General features: G+C 44.1%; 1 protein-coding gene across 1 annotated transcript in view; it reads left to right on the top strand.

The window, feature by feature from the left end:
- Positions 1-22,955, top strand: part of LOC142592614 (uncharacterized) — a 189,827-nt gene that overhangs the window by 94,496 nt on the left and 72,376 nt on the right. Inside the window, exons 13-17 of the mRNA XM_075704154.1 lie at positions 304-400; positions 7,906-8,035; positions 9,513-9,726; positions 20,415-20,469; positions 21,550-21,806. Coding sequence (XP_075560269.1) covers positions 304-400; positions 7,906-8,035; positions 9,513-9,726; positions 20,415-20,469; positions 21,550-21,806 — 753 coding nt within the window. The remainder of the gene's footprint in view (positions 1-303; positions 401-7,905; positions 8,036-9,512; positions 9,727-20,414; positions 20,470-21,549; positions 21,807-22,955) is intronic.

Here is a 22,955-nt window from a genome sequence, read left to right as displayed (position 1 = left end):
GTTTTGTTCTTATCCGTTGATGGGATAGTATTAGGATTGGGGCTGTGCGCACCGTATATTGCCTTGCTGCAACAAGACCACTGTTAAGTCTCCCTTCCCGTGTACCGTCTTGCTGCACTGTTACGAGTGATTGTTCTCAGTCAGTGTTTTATTTTTTGCCTCAAACCATTTCTAGCCATGTACCAGCTAGCCCGACAAGAAGTTGCTAAGCCATGCAGCACCAACTAGGCCAACATCGTGCACTGTCCTGTTCAACGTTTGCATTCTCCGGTTTTTCTAATTTTATTGTGGTTATGCATGCAGGGAGTTCCTGCGGGAAAACCTGTACTACGATGCGTCGGTCGTGATGCGGATGCTCTCGGAGCAACGCCTCTACGAGCTGCTCTACCACTGCGCGCAGGTAGGCTGCTGTCAAAGGCAATGTTGCATGCCCTAGAGATTTCACTCTCGGTTGAGCAAAGGACAGTGCAAGCGCTTCACTGAGCAAATGATGTGATTTCATGCGCAGACTTTGTAGGCCAAGGACAATTTTCGAGCACTTGCTCCTCCGAGTGCGAAGCAGTGACTGCGACGGCTAGTGCGACTTTGGAGTTTTGCTTATAGATGGCAGCACGTGCCATCTGGGCTTGAATGGCCAAGAATTGGGTGGCACGTGCTGTCTAATTTCAAAGGGTCTTAGCGTAAACCGGAGTGAGCAGCCACATGAGGTTAGCCAAAGGACACCTGCTGCTTTTATGAATGCAACAAACAGATGCAGCAGCTGTTTCTACAACTCATTTCGGCTATGCCTGGCAACCGTAGAGGCCTTGCATGTTTTTTCACACACTAAGGGGAATCTTACTTGACTCGTAAAACTGCATCCCTTCTTTTCTGTTACCTCACCTCGTGTAGCCTGTAAGTCACAAGATTCAATATATTATATATATCTCATGAGAAGCCAACAAACACTGACACCAAGGACAACATGTTGTCCGTGGTGTCAGTGTTTGTTGGCTTCTCATGATTGATATGACTAATAAAAATCGGGCCCCTCGGTTAACCCCCTTTCTCCTCGTTTATATATATATATATATATATATATATATATATATATATATATATATATATATATATATATATATATATATATATATATAAATTAGTCAATCAATCAATCTTTATTTCTGCTGCAATCATTTTCGATTCAGTCACGTAAGCAAGCAGCTGGCCACTCAGTAAGTTCTGGGGGGTGGTATACACATGGTGTGGCATTGCAATGCCTTTCTTGACATGTGTCATGTGGCAGTGTCTTTTTTTAAACTAGACTTAATTAATTATTACGGCTTTACTTATGGCTATGCCCACCTGCTACACAGGTAAAAACGCACAGAAAACATGTCTGCAACTGCCGGACAGCACTCTACGCATAACGAAAGCTAATCATTTTGACGTTATTGCCTGTCTGGTTGAGATAAATAATAAAAAATTTAGAAGCATCGCAAACCAAATACAGTAGAACCTCGTTGATACGGTACAGTTAGGTACGATTTCTCAGTGCCAGTGGTTGTCAAGAACTATAGCACTGCACGGGCTTGGGCTGACCTGAGAGCCCGAGCCGGGCCTTTCGAAGCATTTTCGCTGAGCCCGGGCCAGGCTTCAGCATAACGCCGCAGGCCTGACCTAGGATTGGGCCGCTCATTAATGAACCCAAGTCGTTGCTTTTGAGCACACATGAACAAAATGCATTGCATGGTTCAAGGCATTCTGTGCCAAGCTGAAGTGACACGTGCAAAGAGCTTGCTCTTAATATACCTTAACGAAAAACAAAGAAAAAAGAAGGAAAAAGGAAAACAGATTAAGTTCTAAATTTTTTTCTTTTCCACAAAAACGAACTTTATTACCACATAAGGAAACATAAGTTACACAAAAACAGCTTTTTAAACCATTTCCCTGATACCGCTTTTTTGATTGCACTATGACAACTCTCGATACAATTATATTATTTTAGCGCTAACACAAGGGGTGTCTCTTTGTACTTGTGCATTTGTTTTATGCTGTATGCTCATTAATTTGCCTGTTTGTATATTTTTACATACCGTATTTACTCAATTCTAAAAGCCGCTATCAACAGACGAAAGCATTTCATTGTCGGTGCCGTCCATGGCATTCGAAATACCGCACTTTTTAAAGGCCTTGACCATGGCAGACGGGATTGTGCATCTTTCACCCATCCAGCAAAGTCCTGCAGCAAGGCACACTTCATTTTATTGGTGGGCGTGAATTCGTAGCAGCCACTGACAAGCCATTCAGTGTAGAGTGCCTGAATTCTATCTTTCACTGGCTTGTTCAAACAAACATCGAGCGGCTGGAGCTGCGATGTCATGCCACTGGGTATCACGACAAGGTCGGTGTTGCATGCAGCCAGCTTGTCCTTGACGCGCTTATTCCAGTAAATACAGTATGTATTTGCATGCTAAATCACACCTCATAGGACCAAATTGTATAATCAAGGTAAATTCATGCGTACCAATGGAAATATAACAGCACAGGCAATGGGCCAGATTACTGATGTTCCCATGAGAGAAACAAAGATTTCGGTCTTTTATTGCTTGTATGCTGCAGCTGATTAGATCCCAAGAAGGTGAGGCTGACACATACGCTTGTAAACCTGTAATCTGTAAGCAAAAAAAAAAAAAAAATTAAACTCATAGGCTGCACCTGGTTGTGCACATGGGAGCCTTGGCTAAGCTTAGTAATGAACACCTGGGCCTGGGCAGAACCTAGGCTTAGTAACACGGGCCTGATGTGGGCCTGGGCTTAGAACCATGGATCCGGGCTGGGCCTGCGCTTGGCTCGGTCATGTATGCCTGGGTCCTCGCGGGGCCCAGGCTTGGTATTACGGGCCCATGCTGGGCTCAGCCTTCATAAACTGGGCCTAGGCTGAAAAGTCAGGCTCTTGCAGGGCTCTATTGAGAATACAAAAAATGACCCAATAGAGTTACACTTATTTTTTCCGGTTCATGCATTCCCGGAAAACAGAATTTTTCAGCACCAGTGTAGCACACTGCATTCACAGCTATCACTGCCAAGTTTATTGCGATAAGCCTGGCAGTGATAAGCATCTTAACCTATCTTTCTCAACAGTGTGGTGCCGTTCGAAGTGTACTGCACGTTTTGAATAGGCGATAACCCGAACATGTCGCCATTCCCTGCTGCAGGCGGCGTGAATGTGAGCATCATATTTTGCTCTCACAGCATCTGGTGTCGCCCATTGGCTTGATTTTCTTTTGGTTTCCTATCACCGTCCTAAAACACCATGCAATGGCAAAAGAATAAAATGTGGCATCTCGGGCCGCCGAAGCCCCACTAGCTCAGCACGTGTCGGCACCTAGTGCCGCAACGTTTCACATTACATTGATGTCAACTAAAGTTGAATCGTCAAATTTTTTAGTTACTTTGGATTATATGTTTTCTTGGCTAGTACTGTAATAATAAGAATATAGGGGGGACTGGAATAAAGGTCAACAACCCAAACTTTAATTAAAAATAAATGAAGAAAAAAAACGGTATAAGCTGTGCTTGGTACGCTCTTATAATAGGGAAATCGCAGAACTGGCTATCGCTCAGGCCATACTTTCACCCAAATGTAGATACATCATCAGTGACTGGTAGCCACCCATAAGAAACTTTGCGCAAGGAAGAATATCGCCTGAGGCCACTAGTATACACCATGGGGAATATTGTCAGAGGAATCTGAAGAGAGATACGCCGTTTGGTTTCCAGCCCACACCTCATGTGAGTCTGGCCACAATTATCTGGCCACAAGGTGCAGAAAAAACATCAAAACACACTGCTGATTTATTCGGTAGTATTTGCCCGATTCTAAGTCCCTGAATCAAATGGGCAACCACTCTCTGTGTGTCCAAAGTAGAAAATTAATATTGAAATGACATTAAAGCTCCTAAGCAAATTAGAAATACAGTAGACTTCTGTTGCTTCAACTCCGGTTAATTCGATTTTTCTGTTAATTCATTTCTGATCGAGAGGTCTGGCCAGCACTCAAACTTTCGTTATTTCTATCCTAAAAGTGGCCTTCGCCATATAATTCGAACTTTGCTTGTCATCACACACGCGACACGACCGCAATGGTGACTGCAGTGGTGACTGCAATAGTGGCAGCATAGGTCTTTGCAGCATTCAGAGTACAGGGATTGCGTTGAACACATGTCATCTAGTGTTGAAAACACCAATTTTCGGCCTGTTGTAGGAAGATTTTCAAGGAGTGACCGTAGCCCACAATGTCTTATTAAAATATTTACCAGATTCTAATGCGTGCCTTTCTTTCTCTCCATCAATATTGGGCCGAGAATTGCCTGCACATTGCAATCGGACACAAAACCAAAATAGCCTTCGCGGCGATTGTACGCTTTACCCCATTACACAGATGTATTAAAGCGAAGCTGACTTTAAATAACTGCGGTGAAGCTAACTTTAAAAATCCGGCCACCATTGTGCAACACATATTTATGTTGCTCAAAAATTGGGTGTGCGCTGAATTTCTACAATGTTTAGGAGCTTTAATGTAACTTCTGCTTTGGTTCTCTACATTTAACACATTGAAGGTGGGCGCGCGTTTGATTCGGTGAATGTGAAATGTGTACACTAACTAAGGCTGCACCTCTAATGCATTGTGGCTGTATTCAACATCATGCAAACTTTTTGCTAATTAAGCCATGTTCTAAAATTGGCTTGCATACCTCAGCTGTATATGTGATTCAAAAATCTCTGGGATATATTGCCAAATGAATTGGGGGTGTGTTGAGATTTCTGTGCATCTTGTTTATTTCGATCCGCTGGATAATTTCATCAATTTTGTCGGCCCTGTCAAGGTCAAATTAGCAAAAGTAGACACTATAGCGTGCCCCAAATTCATAGCTAGAAAAATTGTGGAGAACCTATTTCACGATGACTGTCGATCATAATGCGTTAGCGTGTAATCAATAAAAGAACACAACATATTGCCACCATCGAAACGAGTTATGAATGAGGTGTGTACTGCTGCGGGATTCCTCTTTCATGCTCCCTCAAGAACACTCGGTACCATCTAGTGCCATCGCCGCGAAGCCTGCATCTGATATGCATGGTGTGCCAGTGCATGCGGACGCTGCCGTGAAACGTGCCATACATCAACCGGGATCCTCCCTCATGCTTTCCGGCCATGCTGTACTATCCAGTGGCACTGCTAAGAAGTCCATGCATGGCCTCCAAGACGGGAAGCGTGACGTTCTGGTGCCTGCAAATGGCTGAGAATTGTTCACTCGCTTAGATGCACACTCATTGTCACATACAGTGAACCGAGTTGGCGAGAGGTTCATTGAAGAGGAGCAAATACCCAATGCATTCATGGCACAGCTCGCTGAAGTGTTGCCGTGAAAGGCATTCATTGAAAAGCAGCAAATACCCAGTGCATTTGTGGCAAAGCCTACTGATTGTCAGTTTGTTGTCCTTGAGTAACCCTTTTAAGGCAGGTTCGATTCTGCTCAGCATCGGGTAAGCTCGAGGGGTCTTTTTCATCAGTGTAGAGTGGCGCATGCCCCGTGGCACATACCTAGTTATCCAAGTTGGCACCAAAGACATTCATTGAAGTGCAGCACAGACCGAGTGGCACATATCCAGTACTCCACGTCGGCTTCGTGAGTTTCATCGAACAGTGGTACCTACTACCCAGTCCTGCATTTAGTGATCTATGTTGGCATGAAAAAGGTTCGATGAAGAGCGGCATGTACGTATGTACGCATTGGCGCATACTCAGTGACCCAAGTTGGGTCCGATGGTTGGTTTCAAACTCTGCTACCTCGGAACAGCAGCCTGATGCACTAACCATTCAGCCACAGACCACCCAGTTACCCAGGTAGGTGGGAAAATGGTTAAATACAAACGTACTCATACATACAAACACAGACAGAGCGAAAGACAGACAGAACTATAGTGTGGGGATGCGCAACTCTCATGTGTGCCCTGATATGTTGTTTCCCCGCACGTCTCGTGTTTCCCATCTCTTGTAATCTGGCTTCGCCGCATAGCTTAGTGACGACGGCGGTCGGTCTGGCTGCAACGCATTACGAGAGATGGCGCGAGTGTGGCACTGCTAGTGCCACCTAACGGCAGACCAACCTCTTTGGTTTCAAGTCGGCAAGCGGCGCGGACGTTCCGCTTGTGCGTCGATACATGCTTCTGTGAGACCGTCTCGTGATGAGGCCTACACCAAAATGGACGAACATGATCATTCGAATGCGCCACCGTTCGCATGACCGTATGCGCGAACGACCAGGCGATAGTTTCCAGCATGGGGCAAACATATTTTCTTGCTATCCGGTCATGGTGAGACAGACTTCCACGGATTGCCCTTGTGACTGTTGGCATTATTGTGTTGTCGTTCCTTTGTCCCAAGAGCACGGGTAAGAACGCCACAATAGATAGATATATACCCCTCTGTAAAGTGCCTGAAGTACCGTAAGGATGCGAACGCAATTAAAATGGGCAAGGGTCTAATATGTGTGACAGTGGCGAACAGTTTTCTAAAGTCAGTTTCACTGCATGGCTTCTTAATGTCGGCTTTGCCGCAGTACAACCGTGTTATGGTTTTGGTTTTGTATCTGATTGCACCACGCAGGCAATTTACAGCCCACATATCTTGGAAAAACGAATGCGTGCTACAATCGGGTAAATACCATAATCAGACATTGTGAGCTACTGTTATTGCATTAAAATCTTTGTATAGCAGGTTGAAAATAGGCATTTTCGACTGATTACCGTGTTCACTGTTCCCTAAGCTCTGCTAAGAGATGCTGTCACTAAAGGGGCCACTATCGGGGTAAGGTATGTGTGTGCTGACTGGTCAAGTCTGATCTATCCAGCGAATAGCAATTTTAGGATCAAAATAACACAAGTTTAGGCCTATAGAAATACATTGCAACTGGCCGGGAGCTTCGGTTGGTTAACCATTTAATTAACTAGAGTCGAATTAACAGAAGTCTACTGTACATGTTGATTCTGTGGGATTGTGTAATGTTGCAACATTTTCTACTTGATTAATATGTAATATTGCCTACACTCAAAGGAATGCTTTACCACTTCTTTCTATAGTGCCTTCAAGGGCTCTGGAAGTATTTAAAAATAAATATATAAATAAATCTACCGGTGTAAAAATTCTAGAACTCTGCGTGACTGCTTTGATGTTTAATTGAGGTATATGTGACGTGCAGATGAATAATTCTTTGTAGCATTTTTGTGATGCTGCTATCATCTATGTATTTTTTATTGTACAGTTCTTTTTCTCCATTTTTTCATCGTATCAAATTCTCGATTTTTGTTTGTTTTGATAAGTTGTGCAATGTAAACTCGCAGTGCTTCTTAAATGTTAAAGCTGTACGTGCCAGCAGTCAGGTTGAATCGAGATGGATGTGATGTGCAGGTGTTGTGAAGTCATAACGTGATCAACAAGGGTTGCTTTTGGAGCCACTGTCTCAACAAGAGGACTTACTTTTGTCAGGGCAACAACAAAGGTGGCTTTCCTTCGTCAAAACAAGTGTTGCCCTGTCCTGACAGACAAGACTCTTTGTCAGAACAATGGTTCCAATGACATTATAATAATATAATAATAATACTTTTATTTAGTTCGGTTTATTTAGTTTATACAATGTCTTCTGTGTTCAGGCTACGATGTCTGGATCCTTAGCGAGAGTCTAGTTATGGATCCATGCAGTAATACAAGGGAGAGTAAACAATTCAGGCATGGGCTCAAATATTTTTGTCTTGTATTTTTGCCATCCCTTGTCTGACTACTGTTAATCTTCCTGTGAATCCCTATCTTGTTTGGATGACTCAATATGGCTCATCTACCTGCCCACCTCTTTGTGTGAACAGCTGCGTGGTCAGCGGCGTCTGATGGTGGAGCAGCTGGCGCACTTTGACCCTAGCCTGGCCCTGGACTCGGCCACGTGCGCTACTCTTGCCAGCCGAGGTTACGGACACCTTCTCCAGCAGGCCACCCATGGTGAGCTGGGACGCCATTGATTCACCCTCTCACGAATGCCACTGCGGATAGCCACACTTACGGTTCAGTCCCACTGGCATGGAAGATAAAAGTGACGTGCACCACCTCTGTCCACCTTGTGGGTTTCTGCATGAATAATTTTGTCAATCTCTCTTGAATTTTATTGTCAAACGTGGAATGTGGGAATAGAAAGTAAACTGACAGGCTTGTGTGTTAATGTTTGGCCAATTTTATTAGAAAATTTACACAAACACTATTGCGGGATTTATTGATACAAACCATGTTCACGTGAGAAATGATGAGCACCCTTTCTCTCTCCTTCTGTAGAACAATTGAATCTGCACAACAAGAAGAAAGACCGTGTGTACTTGGTCAACCCTTTAAGGGCCAACTTGTAGTAGATTCACTATACTATCATTATTCGTTATACATTTAGATCTTGATATAACGAAGTCAGTAAAATCGGTAATTTGCTTTGTTATATTGAGATCTTGTTATATTGAAATTTGACCTTTTGTGCAAATAAGTACAGTCGCAGATTGAGCTTTCTTACCTGAAAGTGGCTGCAACATTTTCCAAATTGGGAAAAGCAAATTTTAATGAGAAAAGAAATCATTTTGCTGAATTTGAGAGTCGGTGACAAAAGATAGTTTCATGCCGTGTCGACTATAACTTCACATTGGCAGTATGAAGCAAAACCAGCCATTCTTGCGCACACACTTTGTCCCCGCAGTTGATAATGTGGCCCATAGTAGGACGACACCATCATGAAAAGTGCCGGCAACGGGAACTGAATGCTTAGTCTGCCTCTCACTTCTATGCATCTTCATAACTCGAGATTGCACAACCTGCAGTACTAATGGGGTCAGATTACCTCTAAAACAAGGCGCACGAACTGCGTATGTGCTCAGCCATGCTGAGCCATGCGCTCGCTAGAAAAGGAGAAAAGGAAACACGTGCAAACATGCCCCCAACACCGCTCGATCATGCTACCGCGAGCTCGCTCCGGTTCCCCCCTTTTCTCTTGCTTGCATGGGAAGTCTGTGCTAATCAAACCACCATCCTTCTCGGCTCACCCTTGTATGCTTTCACTTGCGCCCAAAGCATACTGCGCGCGGGGCGTGGTAGGATCTTATTGCACTTGAAATTTATGCTGAATGTGATGCTGCTCCATGTTGGTGGTCACTCTTGGTCGCGTGGCGTGCAATGCGGTTTAAGAGGTGTGTTCGCAAGCAACCGCTCATAATTTAACCCATTTTCCATCTGCTCGTTATTGAACCATTTCATTATATTGAAATTATTTACAAACACTTTGTTATATTGAGGTTCTAAGTACATTATGTTCTATGAACAAAAAGTTGTAAAATGTTAAATACTTTGTTATAACAAGAATATTATTATATTGATGTTCTAACTGTATTGATGTTTGACTGTATGAACAAGCTCAGCTTACAGCCTTTCCGTGGTAATCCCACAGAATACTTCCCGGTGTGTGTGACGGACCCTGACCTGCTGTTGCCCCTGTCGTGTGACCTGTCGCTACTGGGAACGCATTTACGGTTGCTGGCTGACTTGTTGCCGCGACTGGACCCTGACCTGGTGCAGCGGGTGGCCAGGATGTACGACGCATCACGGCCAGGTCCGGCCCTGGCCCTGCGACGGGTCCTTCTTGCATCTTCAAGGCAGGGCCGGTGGGTGGTCACTGTTGAAACAACGCTTTCTCCTGAAGGGGGAGGCTCGGTTTATCATAGATGGTGACAGGTACTGCTGCTTCTGCAAATTCTGCGAAAAGAAAGCAAAAAAACAAAAACAAACATTCTGGATTTTGATGTGTCGAAATCATGATGTGATTATGAAGCCATGCTGTAGTTCGAGACTCCGGAATAATTTTGACAACTTCAAGTTTTTTAATGTGTACCTCAATTTAAGTACAGATGTGTCCTTGCATTTCACCTCGATCGAAATGTGGCCGCCACAGCTGGCATTGAATCCAAAACCTCGCATTCAGCAGTCCAATGTCATATCCACTAAGCTACCATGGCAGATCAAAGTGGTACAGACAGACGGGGGAGAAAAGGAAGAGAGAGAATGTATACGTGGGAAACAAACTATGTATGTTGAGCTAGTTGTTTCATAGTGGAGAATGATGAAGGGTTGGAAGTGAAGTGCTCGTCATGAGCACTGGGTGCTCGTCTTATTACGTTATAATTTTTAATTCTTCATGACATGGGCAGGGCTGGCGTTGTACTTGCAACTCATTTTGTTAAGTGGGAAATCCAAAATACGAATATTTCTGCACATTGTATTTGCTAATGTGTGTAAAGTGCATAAAGGAAACAGAAAGGCACAATAACAAGGTAACTGGAGCACTGACAATTACAGTGTGGATCCAGGTCAATACCATGGGGAACTCGAGACAACTAGCGACAAGAAACATTAACAAAAACAGAAAACATAGCAAAGACAGAAACTCGAGGGTTAAACAACCTTTAAAGGAATCCTAAATATGTGGAGCGATCATTAATGAGATGAATCAGCAAAAATTCAAGTGTAGCTATAAAAGACGGGGTGTGTGAGTGCGTAAATATTTGATTTTGAATCAAATAGCGAACGTTTAAATTGTTCAGTTTGTGACTTGAATATCTAATATTTGATTTCTCAAGCATTCGATTGTTCGAATATCGGTACCTTCGATGAATGACTTGGATGTGGTTGGTGCCTTGACAACCACAGCATTCCAGTGTTGCGTGATCTCTGTCAGTACAAAGGTCACCCAGGTCAACAATACTCATCGAAACGATTAACGCCATGCAGACCGATGAAACTTCAACAGCAAGGCCTAATCGGAGCTGTGTCATTGGGTGTCAGTGACTGAAGGTGCAGTTACCCAATCAACGCGGATCTCTTCACAGTTGTCGTCTGACCCTCCGAAAGCCGACACACCACCTCGCCAATGAAAGCGAGCGCACGGCCACCATCCTTGCAAAATACCCTACGGTGGCCCCTCATTCCGATTGCTATTCATAGATGCACAGCGGTCTTTTTTCATGCCTTCAAATGACCCATCACAAGACTAGCTTTGAATTTACACGGCGGGCTCAAAAATGTGTAACATCACTGATCACCGGCTGCAGATGCACTTACGCACACTGCAGATGGATGCGGACGCAAAAGAAAAGTGGGGGGGGGGGGGGGGTGACATCGCGCCAAGTTGCCATGGGCCTCCTGATTTAAGCGGGGAAGCTACCCTGCAGACCAAACTTTTTCATTTTTTAAGATATCCGGATGAAACCTTCCGGGAACGTTTACACCACCGAACTATGAGGAACTGCAAAGTTTCGTGAAGATGTGCATATTAGTTCCAGAGTTATTGAGGTCTAACTAGGTGGTTCATGTATATGCCAGAGGAAGAGCCTGGAGAAATGCCAGGACATCGCAGGAAGCTGAAAGTCACTGTGATGATCCCTTGATAGGTATCCCAGGGGGCTACAAGGCCCTTTTCTTTAATTTCCCCTCCAAAAAATTTTAACACAACTTTGAATTTGGTGTAGCCAGTAATCATCACATTCATCCAAAATTTATTGCTTATTATAAGTTAACTGCACCAGCTTTCAAAAAAATAAGCTTGTTACCCCCTGTCAAGGTCATTCAGGAACAGAATAAAAAAACTGCACACAAATCTGAAGGGCGGTTCTTGAGATATCGCCTTCCCCAGCACCACTAGTAGCGAAAAAATCCATTCCGAGAAAACAGGCTTTAAAGTTGAACACATGTGTTTTTTATTAGAAAGCTCCTGCAGAACTTCTAATTAGCTCTTGTGGCTCCAGGCACATCAGTGTGTCGATTTTCGACTGGCAACAGCCAACAGCACAGTTCCGCCGCTGAAAGCGTCTATGCAGTCGGCACTCGCTGCGGAAGATCGGAAGTTTGATGCTCGTACAAGACGCATATCGTGCTTCCGTGCGTTGCACATCTGCACTGTCTTGAGCTTCGTTGCCGGCATCGCGTGCAGCAGAGAACTAGCGAAAAAAAATAAAGTGGAGAAAATAATGTAAAAGATAGCACAAGGTGATGAGCAGCTCGCAAGCACGCGTCTGTTGAGCCGGATGGAGCAAGGGGCAAGAATGACGTGAGCGCGGCGGGCGCGCCATCAAAGCGAGCAGCGGCCAATGGCAGGCGTGCTTTAGCCCACGGGATTTGAACGTGCTGCTCCGGCCAATCTGCGCTCCGCATCGCATCGCGAGAAAACGCCAATAGCGCCTCAACAGCACCGACGATGCCATTTTGCAAGGTGGCAAAACAAAGAATTCACGGTCGAAATGACACCAAGATGGCACGGGCAGGCCGCATGACCCGGGAATGGCGCGCGCGCGAAGTTTGACTTCATTTTGGCATTTGCGTGTGTTTTGTCGGCCGCGGTGGCCTCAAAAGTAGCATTTTTTTTTTACTTCGCGGTTGAATTAGGTGCTGATAATTACAGAACAGGTAGTTTATGAGACATACAACCCAAAAATATTGTTTTTCAAAAATCGACTTTTTCACGATTTTTCGGTTTTCGAAGGCTGCGTTCCCCCTTAAGAACTCTTTTCCGTCGGTGCTGACCACGTTGGCCATGTGCGGTGCCGATGACCATGGGGAGTGGTGCCAAGTAATGTTATGCGCATTTCCCGCTTTTGTTAGCTGCACAGATTGTACTTGTAACGAGGTCGCGATAACCCACAAGAACGCTCTGCCATAAAGATAGAAAAACCCTCCCGTTTTATAGAAGAAAACTGGAAAGCAATACTTCATAAGCAATGGACGATTGCCGTTAGGCACAGTATATGGCCTACTATTAAAGGGGCCCTAAATCCACTTTTTATCGTTGTGGAGAAAGGCGTTGGAAGTGAAAATAGGCTATTTCTGAAATACTTTGCCTCAAAAAGTACCTCAGTGTGTTCAGCAGAAGCGGATTTATTGGTAATCAAACATGGCCATCTCTGGGCTCGACTTCCTTGTTCATTGCCTTGCACTGTGAAGGCTACGGTGCAGTGGGGCGGGCCCACAATGCTCCGCTTTCCAACTGTCACCATGGCACACAGTTCTAATTGAATTTTGGGTGTTAACTTAGATGCCTCAACTTCCGATTTTGGTGCCTACGACATGCTAAACATAAGCCAAACACGGTTGTCCTCAGTGAGCCGCAGTGTGCTTAGCCAATGGACTTGTGGCAGCACCCCATGGCGGCTGTGTTATCTACATCTACACTTTATAGCTGATTGCAGCTGCCAGTAGCAGTCACGCATGGGGATCCGCTTTATTACAAAATAAAGTGTTAGCCTGCCTTCTTGAGAGAGTAAGGAGGCAGGCTTCTGTTGAAAAGAGAGCGTTTGAAAGAAAAATGACTTCGCAATTCGCTTGCGAGCTCCACGTATCACGTATGACAGCAAAACTTGGCTGAGATGTTCACAGCAGCATATGCTAGCCGCAGACTATGTTTTTTCACCAAGCCCATGGGGTGGTTCAGGGCCCCTTCAAGTGAAAACCCCATTGGTATTTAGGAGAACTTCTCTATTTCTTCAGCTTCTGAGAGAAGAAAGCACTTAAGAGGAAGGTTTAGCTCGGGCCCAACTTCGATGTGGCCTATTCAAATACAGTAAAACCTCGTTAAACCATACCCGCTTAAACAGTAGTTTCGTTTTAAAAGTAGTGAAGTGAAATCCCCAACTCAGCTGCCATTGAACGTAATGTGTTTTGTATCCGCATAAATGGTACCAGCTTATTGCGTACGCATCGGTTAAAACGTAGCATTTCCACCTTTCGTCGCGCAAACACATGGCGGCATGTCGTCTCCATCGGGCAGCCCGGCAGAACAACAATCCTCAGAGATCGGAACAACGGCCTTCAAGCGCCCTGTGCGTTTGCGCGTGAAGCCACATCAACATCAACATCATTTCCGCACTGTGCCAGAAGCGTTGTGGCGTCGTGCAAGCGAGGACTCATGTCGTGCCGAAGCTCAGATAAAAAAGACGCCGGGTCCTCAGCATAGAAGAAGAATTAGACATTGTCCATGCTATCGAATGTGACACAAAGAAGTCGGTGCTGGCACGCGACAGGGATCTGCTGTTGACTACGGTGTGTGGCATTTGGAATGCGAAGTTGCTCGGCAGCGCTGCTGCGACCGCGAAGAGATGTCGGCTACGAGGTTCGACTTTTTGCCATCGTTGTCTCCATTGTTGCCGAAGTGTCGACTAGCGACAGTGATGGCTGGCTGAAAAGCTGGCACGCAGCTTCAGTAAGTTTGAGGCCATTGTCATCGTGCTTTTTTCGCACGAAGTGAATAAATGCTGCATGTTTTTTTCCCCTTTCATCGCACTATCTCTGAGTTCCGCGTTCCGTTTTCGACAGGTAAGTGGGCGATCTCATGCTATTTTGGTTAAACAGTACTACCTTTTTGTACATACTGTTTCTGAGCTCCGGCCAATTACGGTTTAACGAGGTTTCACTGTACATGTGAAACGCAAAAATGTTTTCCTAACATAACCCTTGGACCGATTTTAATGAAATTTGTTGCATTTGAAAGAATAAGTTAAATTCTAGTGACCGTTGGAGGTGGAGTTCTGATTTAGAGCCTGCATTTTGTTAAAAGAATCTTCAAAAATTTGAAAGCTTGAAAAAAAAATACAAGCACACAGTTTACAAATTAATAGCTCTGCATCAAGAACAGATATCGTGGTTCTGTAAACGGCATTCACTAGATCATTGAAAGTGGACAAATTTGGTATGTCATTTTATTTCTTAAGTGAATTTGTTAAGCTGTGTACAAGGGTTCTGCAAAAGCTGTATTTCCATATTACTAAATTTTCTCATGCTCATGTATAACATATCAATTTTGTCTGCTTTAGAAGTACTATTAGATGCAATTTATATAGTTGTGATATTATTTCTTACTGCTGAGTTACAGAGTTGTAATCTTGATAGTTTCATTTCCTGAAAATTTTCAATTTTTGCCACTTTTTAATAAAAAAATTGACGCCCTAAATAAAAGATTCGAAAGAAACAGTCACTAAATTTTAAGCTTTTCTTTTAAATGCCACAAACCTCGTCAAATTTGGGGCAGAGGATGTCGAGGGAAACGAATTCTTCTTTTACATGTATTTAGATAGGAGCACCTGAGCTAAAGCTTCCTCTTAATTCTATTTGACGGACATTTTATAGACCACGGGTTCTGAAAGTGGGTTCCACAAAACCCACGGGTTCTGCAGGCTCCTCTCTGGGGTTCCGTGAGCCACTGATAAATTTTCCCTGGCTCCGTGCTTGCCAAGTGGCTAAAACGGAGAACACGAGCTGCATTTGATTCAAGGAAGCTCCATTACCCATGCCTTAGTGTCAAAAAGCACATCACAGTGCATAAAAGAAACATGCGAACTGTGCAATAAACCCGCGAGCAGCTTGTAACCACCCAGCGTCAGGAAACAGGCAGGGCGCCTACGCTTTTGCACTTGAATCTCGGATGCTGTAACTTATCACCATGCGCATTTCTCCTGTTTGTAGGTAGGTGCTGCTAGCGTGTGCGCTGACCGCTGATGTATATGTCGGAAGATTAAAAAAAGGTCACGGTTTCGTTAACAAGCATGCTATCACACATGCACAAGCAAACATGAACACATCTCACTCAATGACCACAAAAACTCGCTGTCAGAATACTGGAGTGAGCAAGTCCGGCAGCAGCAGCAAGTGGATTGGCCTTGTGCTGCCTCTTGCATCAATGCAAACTAAGCCGGTAAAACACAGCGCACAGCAGACTAAGTCCCTGTCGCAGATGGCTTTCAGGATAGCACGGTACGGGCGGGCGCACATGGCTATGCAGCTGCCAGAGTAGGAACCCCCCTCCATTACCTCTGGAGCCGTGTGCACGATGGAAGACGATGCGCTTCCTCCCTGCATTCCTCCTTTGCATACATGAGATTGAGCTGTCATTGCCGGCTTACCCTCGCCCCCTTTCACTTTGTACGGAACCTCATGGCAGTGGTAGTATATCGCAATAAAAATAAATGCATGGAGCAGCGTGACCCAGTTGGTTCTAGTATGGCAGCTTGGCGAGTGTGAATCACCGCAAACGCGTGATGCAAAAGAGCAAAAACGACACTAGCATCTGACCAAAACGAAATGGTGGAGTCCGCATTGCCATAGTTAATAGCAAATATTGCACGTGATATGCGACTGACAGCAATGCCTGAATGCTTTTTTTCTTTCTTGCATTTATCGCTGCACATAACACTGTGTTCGCGGCTGGTCGCATGCCTTCATAAGCGTGTAGTCGGCATCCATGATTGGGCTGACAGCCACCATGCTTTCGTCTGCAGCAGTTGCAGCAAACAGTAGTTGCATTTTGACTCGGTGTATGTGGCGACTGCATGTCCTCAAAACTGTGACGTTGCCATCTATGATCACTTCGATAGCAACAGCGGTTTCGTTCGCGGTTTCATCCATACTTGCCCCATCAAATGGTAGTTTCATTTTGGCTTCCTGTGTGCGTTGGCCGCCTGTCTTCAGAATTGCGAGATCACCGTCCATGATCACGTCGATAGCGGCTGCAGTTTCATCCGCAGCAGTTGCAGCAAACAGTATTTTCGCTTTGACTAACTGCAAAGCTGTCAAAGATGTAAAGCACCAGCAGCATCACAATGGACAAACGATTTGTTGGTGACCATCTCACTGGTGACAAAATAATTGGGATGTGTGCACGGTAGTGCAAAGCTTGTCTCCGCTGAAGACGCGCACGACAACTGTGCTGCGAAGGAAGTCGCGAGGCCTTCACTGCTGCAAGCTCTAACCAGTAACATGACGACGAGAATTGCAGCATCCGCACTGTTCTTCTGCAAAATAAGAAACAGGATTTTCTTATTCATTCAGTAAATAAAAGCATGTAGATGTAGTAAGCAAGTGTTTGTTGTTTCCTTGATACCCACGATAATTCGACATTTGCTTAATTCAGACATTTCTTTTTCAGTCCCGTGAAACACGAAATAACAAGGTTTTACTGTACTCAAAGTAGAGTCGGCACTTATTCTAAGACCTCTTGTAATGAAATGTTATACGTGTCCCCGTGCGATAAGCACTGAAAACTGTCATTCTTTCTTCGCATGCCTTTGTTGCGATGCTGTCTTCTCTTAGCTCATAACGATTGCACCTGGTTTGGACCACATGGGTTGCATGTCGCCGTCATAGTAACTTGCCCAACACCATCGCACCATTCTCCCCAAATGTGTTGCTCGCTGCGCAAGCTCACTATTGAGGGTGGGGGCTTCCTTGGCACCTCATGGAGCTTAGTGGGGTTCCCTGGGGCCAACATGCTTGAGAACCCTTGCCATAGACAAAGTAATATTTTCCAGACATTCATACACAAATGAAGTTGTTGTCGTTTCTGTCATACTAATGTGATGTTCCCTTTAGTAAGAGTAGAGCGTACTGTGCATCTCAATCCACAGGTACTTAAGTCACTGATAGCTAGCAAGATTGTTGTAAAGTAATGTGATTAGACTCCTAAGCATGTGCAGCACTCTATTTATTGCACAAAATTTGGAAGCATAAATGCTTGTGTTAAATTTTGTGATATTGGATATTCAATTGGTTATTTGGCTTTCTTTTTTCTCGGTTCCATTCAATATTCTATTTGAAATCTACTATGCGCGCACCCTAACAAAAACCAAAAGAATTAGAAGATGCTTTTCTGTTGAATACAGTTGTCTCATATTGGAAGGAGGGTGGGTGTCTGCTGTGCCTGTGATTACGTCCATTCAGAGCGGTTTTGCTTTTTACACCAACAGCCACATACCATCCTCCAACTCAAATGCGTAATGTGTATTGTTTTGTAAGCTGTAAGAGGAATGTTACAAAGGTAGATATCAGGAACTCATGCAGCCAAGTATGTGTAGTTTTGCGTACACATTTATAATAATAGTTTAGCGGTCGTATATACTTCTAAACATAGGCGTAGTTGTGCCTTGTCGTGCCCTGTGTGCCATTGAAATGGTGACCAGCCGTAGGGGCAGATGGTGTCGATAGATGAAGCCATTGGCACTGCTGTAATAGGGGGTAAGCTTGAAAGTTTGGAATGATGGGCACTTCGATTTCTTTTTCATGGACATATAATGATCCAGAAGCTGGAACACAGGCTGAAATGATGAAAGGGAGTAATCGAGCTGCTTACTGCCCAAACTTGTGCCCATAATGCAAAGCAGCAGCTAAAACGACACTAAAGGAACTTTATGCTTGGTTTATTTGCTTTGGACACTTTGATCCCAGGTTCCTTGCACTACATTTAGGGTGCATTCACGCTGGTAAATGAGGAAAGTCACACTACCGATCATGACTAGTGACTGTTGTTAACACTGGCAAGCTCAACCTGCCCCTCTAAGAAGTATATATTAGTGCAACATGGAAACAAAGACTCAGTAGGAGGTAGTAAGAAGGAACAGAGTGAGTGCTCAACTTCAGCTGCTTACTTGCAGAGCGACGTCGCTGGGATGCGCACGCACCTGCGAATGCGTGCGGCAGTCACGTTAAAAAAGGCACAGCATTGTGTCAGGCAGTTGGCACTCGTTTCTGAAGATATAAACAGACGTATTGCTAATGCAGTTTGTGCCTATTTTGTTAATGTGAAAGGCCTCCAGCAATTCTCTTGTCAAAATGTCTCTGCTTCTTCCCAGTATATTTATCTCGCAAAGCTGTGGCTCATGCCAACTCGCCCAGCAAACTGTTCTACACAACCTGCCCGTCCTTACACCTCTTGTGATTGTGACTGTGCATGTCTGCTTGTAATGCCATTTCCACATAAAGAACCACCAGTCATGTCAGGAGCTCTCATCCAGCCAGTAACATTGCTTGACAACAAAAATTTAGCATGACCAGCTAGGCACAATTGGATCAAGATGTCTTTTTACTCTGTGTCGCAGCATCAAACACTGTTGCGGTACTAGCCATAAGTGTGTCTACAGCCTTGTTTTAACTCAGCGTACGAAGCCAGCAATGCAGCGATTGAAACCGATGTTCTGTGTTGTTGCTTCAATGCCAACTGCAACAATATTTTGCTTTGGCCAAATTGGTTGTAAAGGAGTAGTTACTGTAGAAGCAATCCTGGCTAAGCTGCATGGCTGGTAGCTCGTAAATTTTTTATTAACCCCTGCCACACCACGCTATTGTCATGAATCCTGACCAAAAATGGAAGAATTATTTTTAAAGGCTGTAGTTGCCAACATGTTTTCCTTCCTCAGAAAGAATGAATTCGCTTCCGCTTGCGCTGTCCCTTGAATTGTGCGCTACCCTGTACCAAAAGTATGACTTAGCACCAAGACGAAACTTGGCTTATCCATGGTGTTTCTAGAAAATACAAAGTACCGTTGGTGAGCTGAGCTTGTCTTTGGCCATTTTAATGCATAAGCATTCTTTTGTGAGTACCCCAGCAAAATCTGTCTGTCTGTGGTGCCTTATATCTGCAAAATAAATGCCTACTTGGTCAAGTTAACACATGTAATCATTATAATAGTGTAATAGTATATGATTGGTAGCGATAGGTGGACATGCATGAGCTAGCTAAATAAGTAAGCAAAAGCTAATTAGCAGCCGAGCGAAACGATGCTTATGCATTAGTAGACAGTTCTAAGAATTTCTGTAGCATTTTTTGCCAGAAATGCTTTTCCAAACCCAGCTCGTGTTAGGCACGGAAGGGATTACATAGCCTTTAATAGCGAGCAAGTGATGTGGGCATCTGGGTGTTAGCAGATGTGGTGCAAATCCCAGCACGTGTCCTTTGGGATATTCACTGTGCCACGGGCAGTGTCACCTGTTCTAGAGGTCACGCTGAGACCACCGCATTGTTTCTAAGCATTCTGGGTTATGCATCATTTCTGGTGAACGGTAATGGCGATGTATATTTTTCCTTTCTCAGTTTTGATGTTAGAAATGTCTATTTTTGCTAACTTTTCATGATGCATCCTCTTGCATTTCGTATGTAAATTCATATTAACTGCACAACAGCATGTGGCTACGAAAACAACAGACAACACAGGCGACACAGGCATTGCGCTTGTGTCATCTGTCCTTACCTTAGTGCCCATGTTGTTGTGCTGTTGATATGAATCAGCACCAACTCGGCCAGCTGTCAGCACTTCTGTCATATGCAAAATTTTGCACAAAGGTTCTTTTATGTCAACACTATCTGAAACTAGGCTTTTTATGCGATCAAGAATTTCATTACAGTTTGCCTTTAGGTGACTTAGGTCTGTCACAGGCTTTCAATGAAGGCATTGACTGGCAGGCCTTGACATTTGTCCTAGCTTATTCCTTTCTACTGAAGCAATTAATGTTTCACTTCTCTAATGTTTTGTCTTTACTGCAGCTACCCCGGTTCCTCTTCATCTCTGTCAACGGATTCACTGGATTTGACACAATCGGTGAGACCTGCCTCAGTGCCATCACTGCATGCTGGCTTCATTTAGCACAATAATGCCATGTTTAACCCGCCCCCCCAAAAAAGAAGATTGCACTTTGAAATGTCAGTGCTTGTAATACTCAGCACTTTTCTTGTGTTTTCAACTTTTGTGGGAGTCATAACAATATGCTCCTTAATAAGCATGCTTACACTGTGTGTAAGCATGCTTATTGTCTGTGTGTAGGTAAATTGGCTCAGGTTTTTTCTATAATGTATATTATAGGCAACCAATGGTAATTTGGTCAGTGCAATTACTTATTAACCTGTGTATTTATATACACCTTTGTACGTTTATATTGTTACGTGTGGAAAGACAGACAAAGGAGACTACACTGTATTTACACTGGAGCCAGACTGCCAGTCAGACACTCGCTCACGCCAAGAGTCCAGACACTCCGTCTTTCTCACAGCGGCTCAGCTCTTGAGCATCTGTCGATGGTAATGTAATAGCACTTTGTATAAATAGCACTTTTTATGCAAGAATCTGTTGAAATTGCTGTGCCCTGTGAGACTATGGCCTAGTCGGGAGGCTAAACGCCCCCTTTTGTTGTGCCTTGAGGGCAATACACTGTGCTGTCAAAACAAAAGTTCATGAAATGAGAATGTGGACACTGTAACTGTCTCGGTCCACAACCCAGCTGTTCATCTCTCTGCAAATTCTGGCCAAGCAGAAGGAATACTTGAATGGTAGTACAGGAATGGTACTGCGGAAACTTATTTTTCAAGCAGATGGTCATCTTAGCCTTGCTAATATAGATGGCAGTACCTAGCAGTTAATGTTACACAATAGGTCTACAATGCAAGTCTGAAAATCTCCATGTAAATTTGTAAACTTCTAGTTGGCACTTCAGAAACTGGTGATGTGCCAAGCTAACTGCAGAAGGGATGCTTGCCTCAGGTATCACAGTTGTACGAGGGCGAAATACAGCTCACTCGCATGGTTATTTTATAGCAACTCTGTTGGTGAGCGCCAATGCTTGTCCTGTAACCTTCTGCGAGCTGCTTGGTGCCTCTTGGTTGTTGACACATCCCACATGTGCAGGATGATGACACAGTCAATGAGGAAGACATTGTCAAATTCATGATCTTCGTACTCCTGATGCTGAACCGGCGTCGGTCCAAGAACCGCGGCTATGACGAGCAACTGCTGAAAACCGGCTTCTTCACGCCCTCGGCACCATCGAGTTTGAAGCGCACCGCTGCTCAGGACTCTGAACGTTACGTGGCCTCTGGCCAGTCCCATTGCGGTCTGGTGGTTCGTGGCAAGGCCTACACCTGGGGTCGAGCTCAGTTCGGCAGGTACGTGTGCAGCATGAACAGTCTTTGAAACAGCGACATCGTTGGCATTGCTGAACTAGTACTGACACAACATTTGTGACTTGTGGCTCTTTTTGCATACAGTAGAGGTCTGAGCCTTCTAAACCCTAGAAGAAATACTAACAAGTGCCAGAACGCCCTAATGAATTTACTACGGGATGTTTTTCTTTCCTTTTATTAGGCCATACAAAATTCTTAAAATTTGCCTGTGGTACATAACATAACCGTAGTCCTTGAGCAGGATTACTAAAAGCGGCAGACGATAGTACTTGCACGAAAAATAGACATGCAGGTTTGACAAAGTAACAAAATAACACTAATTTTTAACTAGACTAACCTTACGACACATATTGCAATCTACAAATTGTAGCCGGTGAGTTTGCTGGGCATATCCACTTGGAACAAATTCTGATGGTGGCATGGAGTTGAGATGTGCACCGTCAAACTTGCGGTAAAAATGCACTGTTGTTCCACTTACTTGCTTAACAAAGCACCGTTTTATGCATTGAAGCACAAATTTAACATCTCGAATCTGGTGTCATCTTAAAAATTAATTCCAAGTGGATATGCCTTGTGAACTCACCAGCTGCAGTTGAAAAACATTCAATATATGCTATAAAGTAATTAATTAAAGCTTATTAGTGAAATTGTACTAATTCGTTGAATACCACATTTTGATTTCTCATGCAAATAATGTTAGCCTCTTTGACTAATCCAGCTCAAGGACTGAAATTATGCTATCTACCATAGGAAATTTTCAGAAATTCCATAGGGTAAAAAAAAAAAAAAACACTTGGTATAGGTACTTCTTTCTGTGAATCTGCCTCTGTTCCAGCACTCGGTAGCTGGATGTGTCATGCCATTGTGATACATTGGCTCACTCTATTCCTGCAAGTGCAGCCAGAAGAAATGTGTGCAGCACTCATTTTTACTTCCTCATGAGTGATGTCATCATGACCAGCTGTATTGTTACATTATGTTGGCAGATTTTGCTCGGTGTCATGCCATCACGATAATGTTGACACCAGGTCTAAAGTTTTGAGGCAAACTTTACATCAAGGTACAATATCATATACATGTAGGTGTTTCCAGTCTTTATAATACTTGATATCATCATTTTATGTGCAAGAA

This window comes from Dermacentor variabilis, chromosome 9, assembly GCF_050947875.1.
Source record: "Dermacentor variabilis isolate Ectoservices chromosome 9, ASM5094787v1, whole genome shotgun sequence".
Lineage (NCBI taxonomy): Eukaryota > Metazoa > Arthropoda > Arachnida > Ixodida > Ixodidae > Dermacentor > Dermacentor variabilis.
The sequence above is the reverse complement of the archived record's forward strand: the minus strand, read 5'-3'. Positions and strand labels throughout refer to the sequence as shown.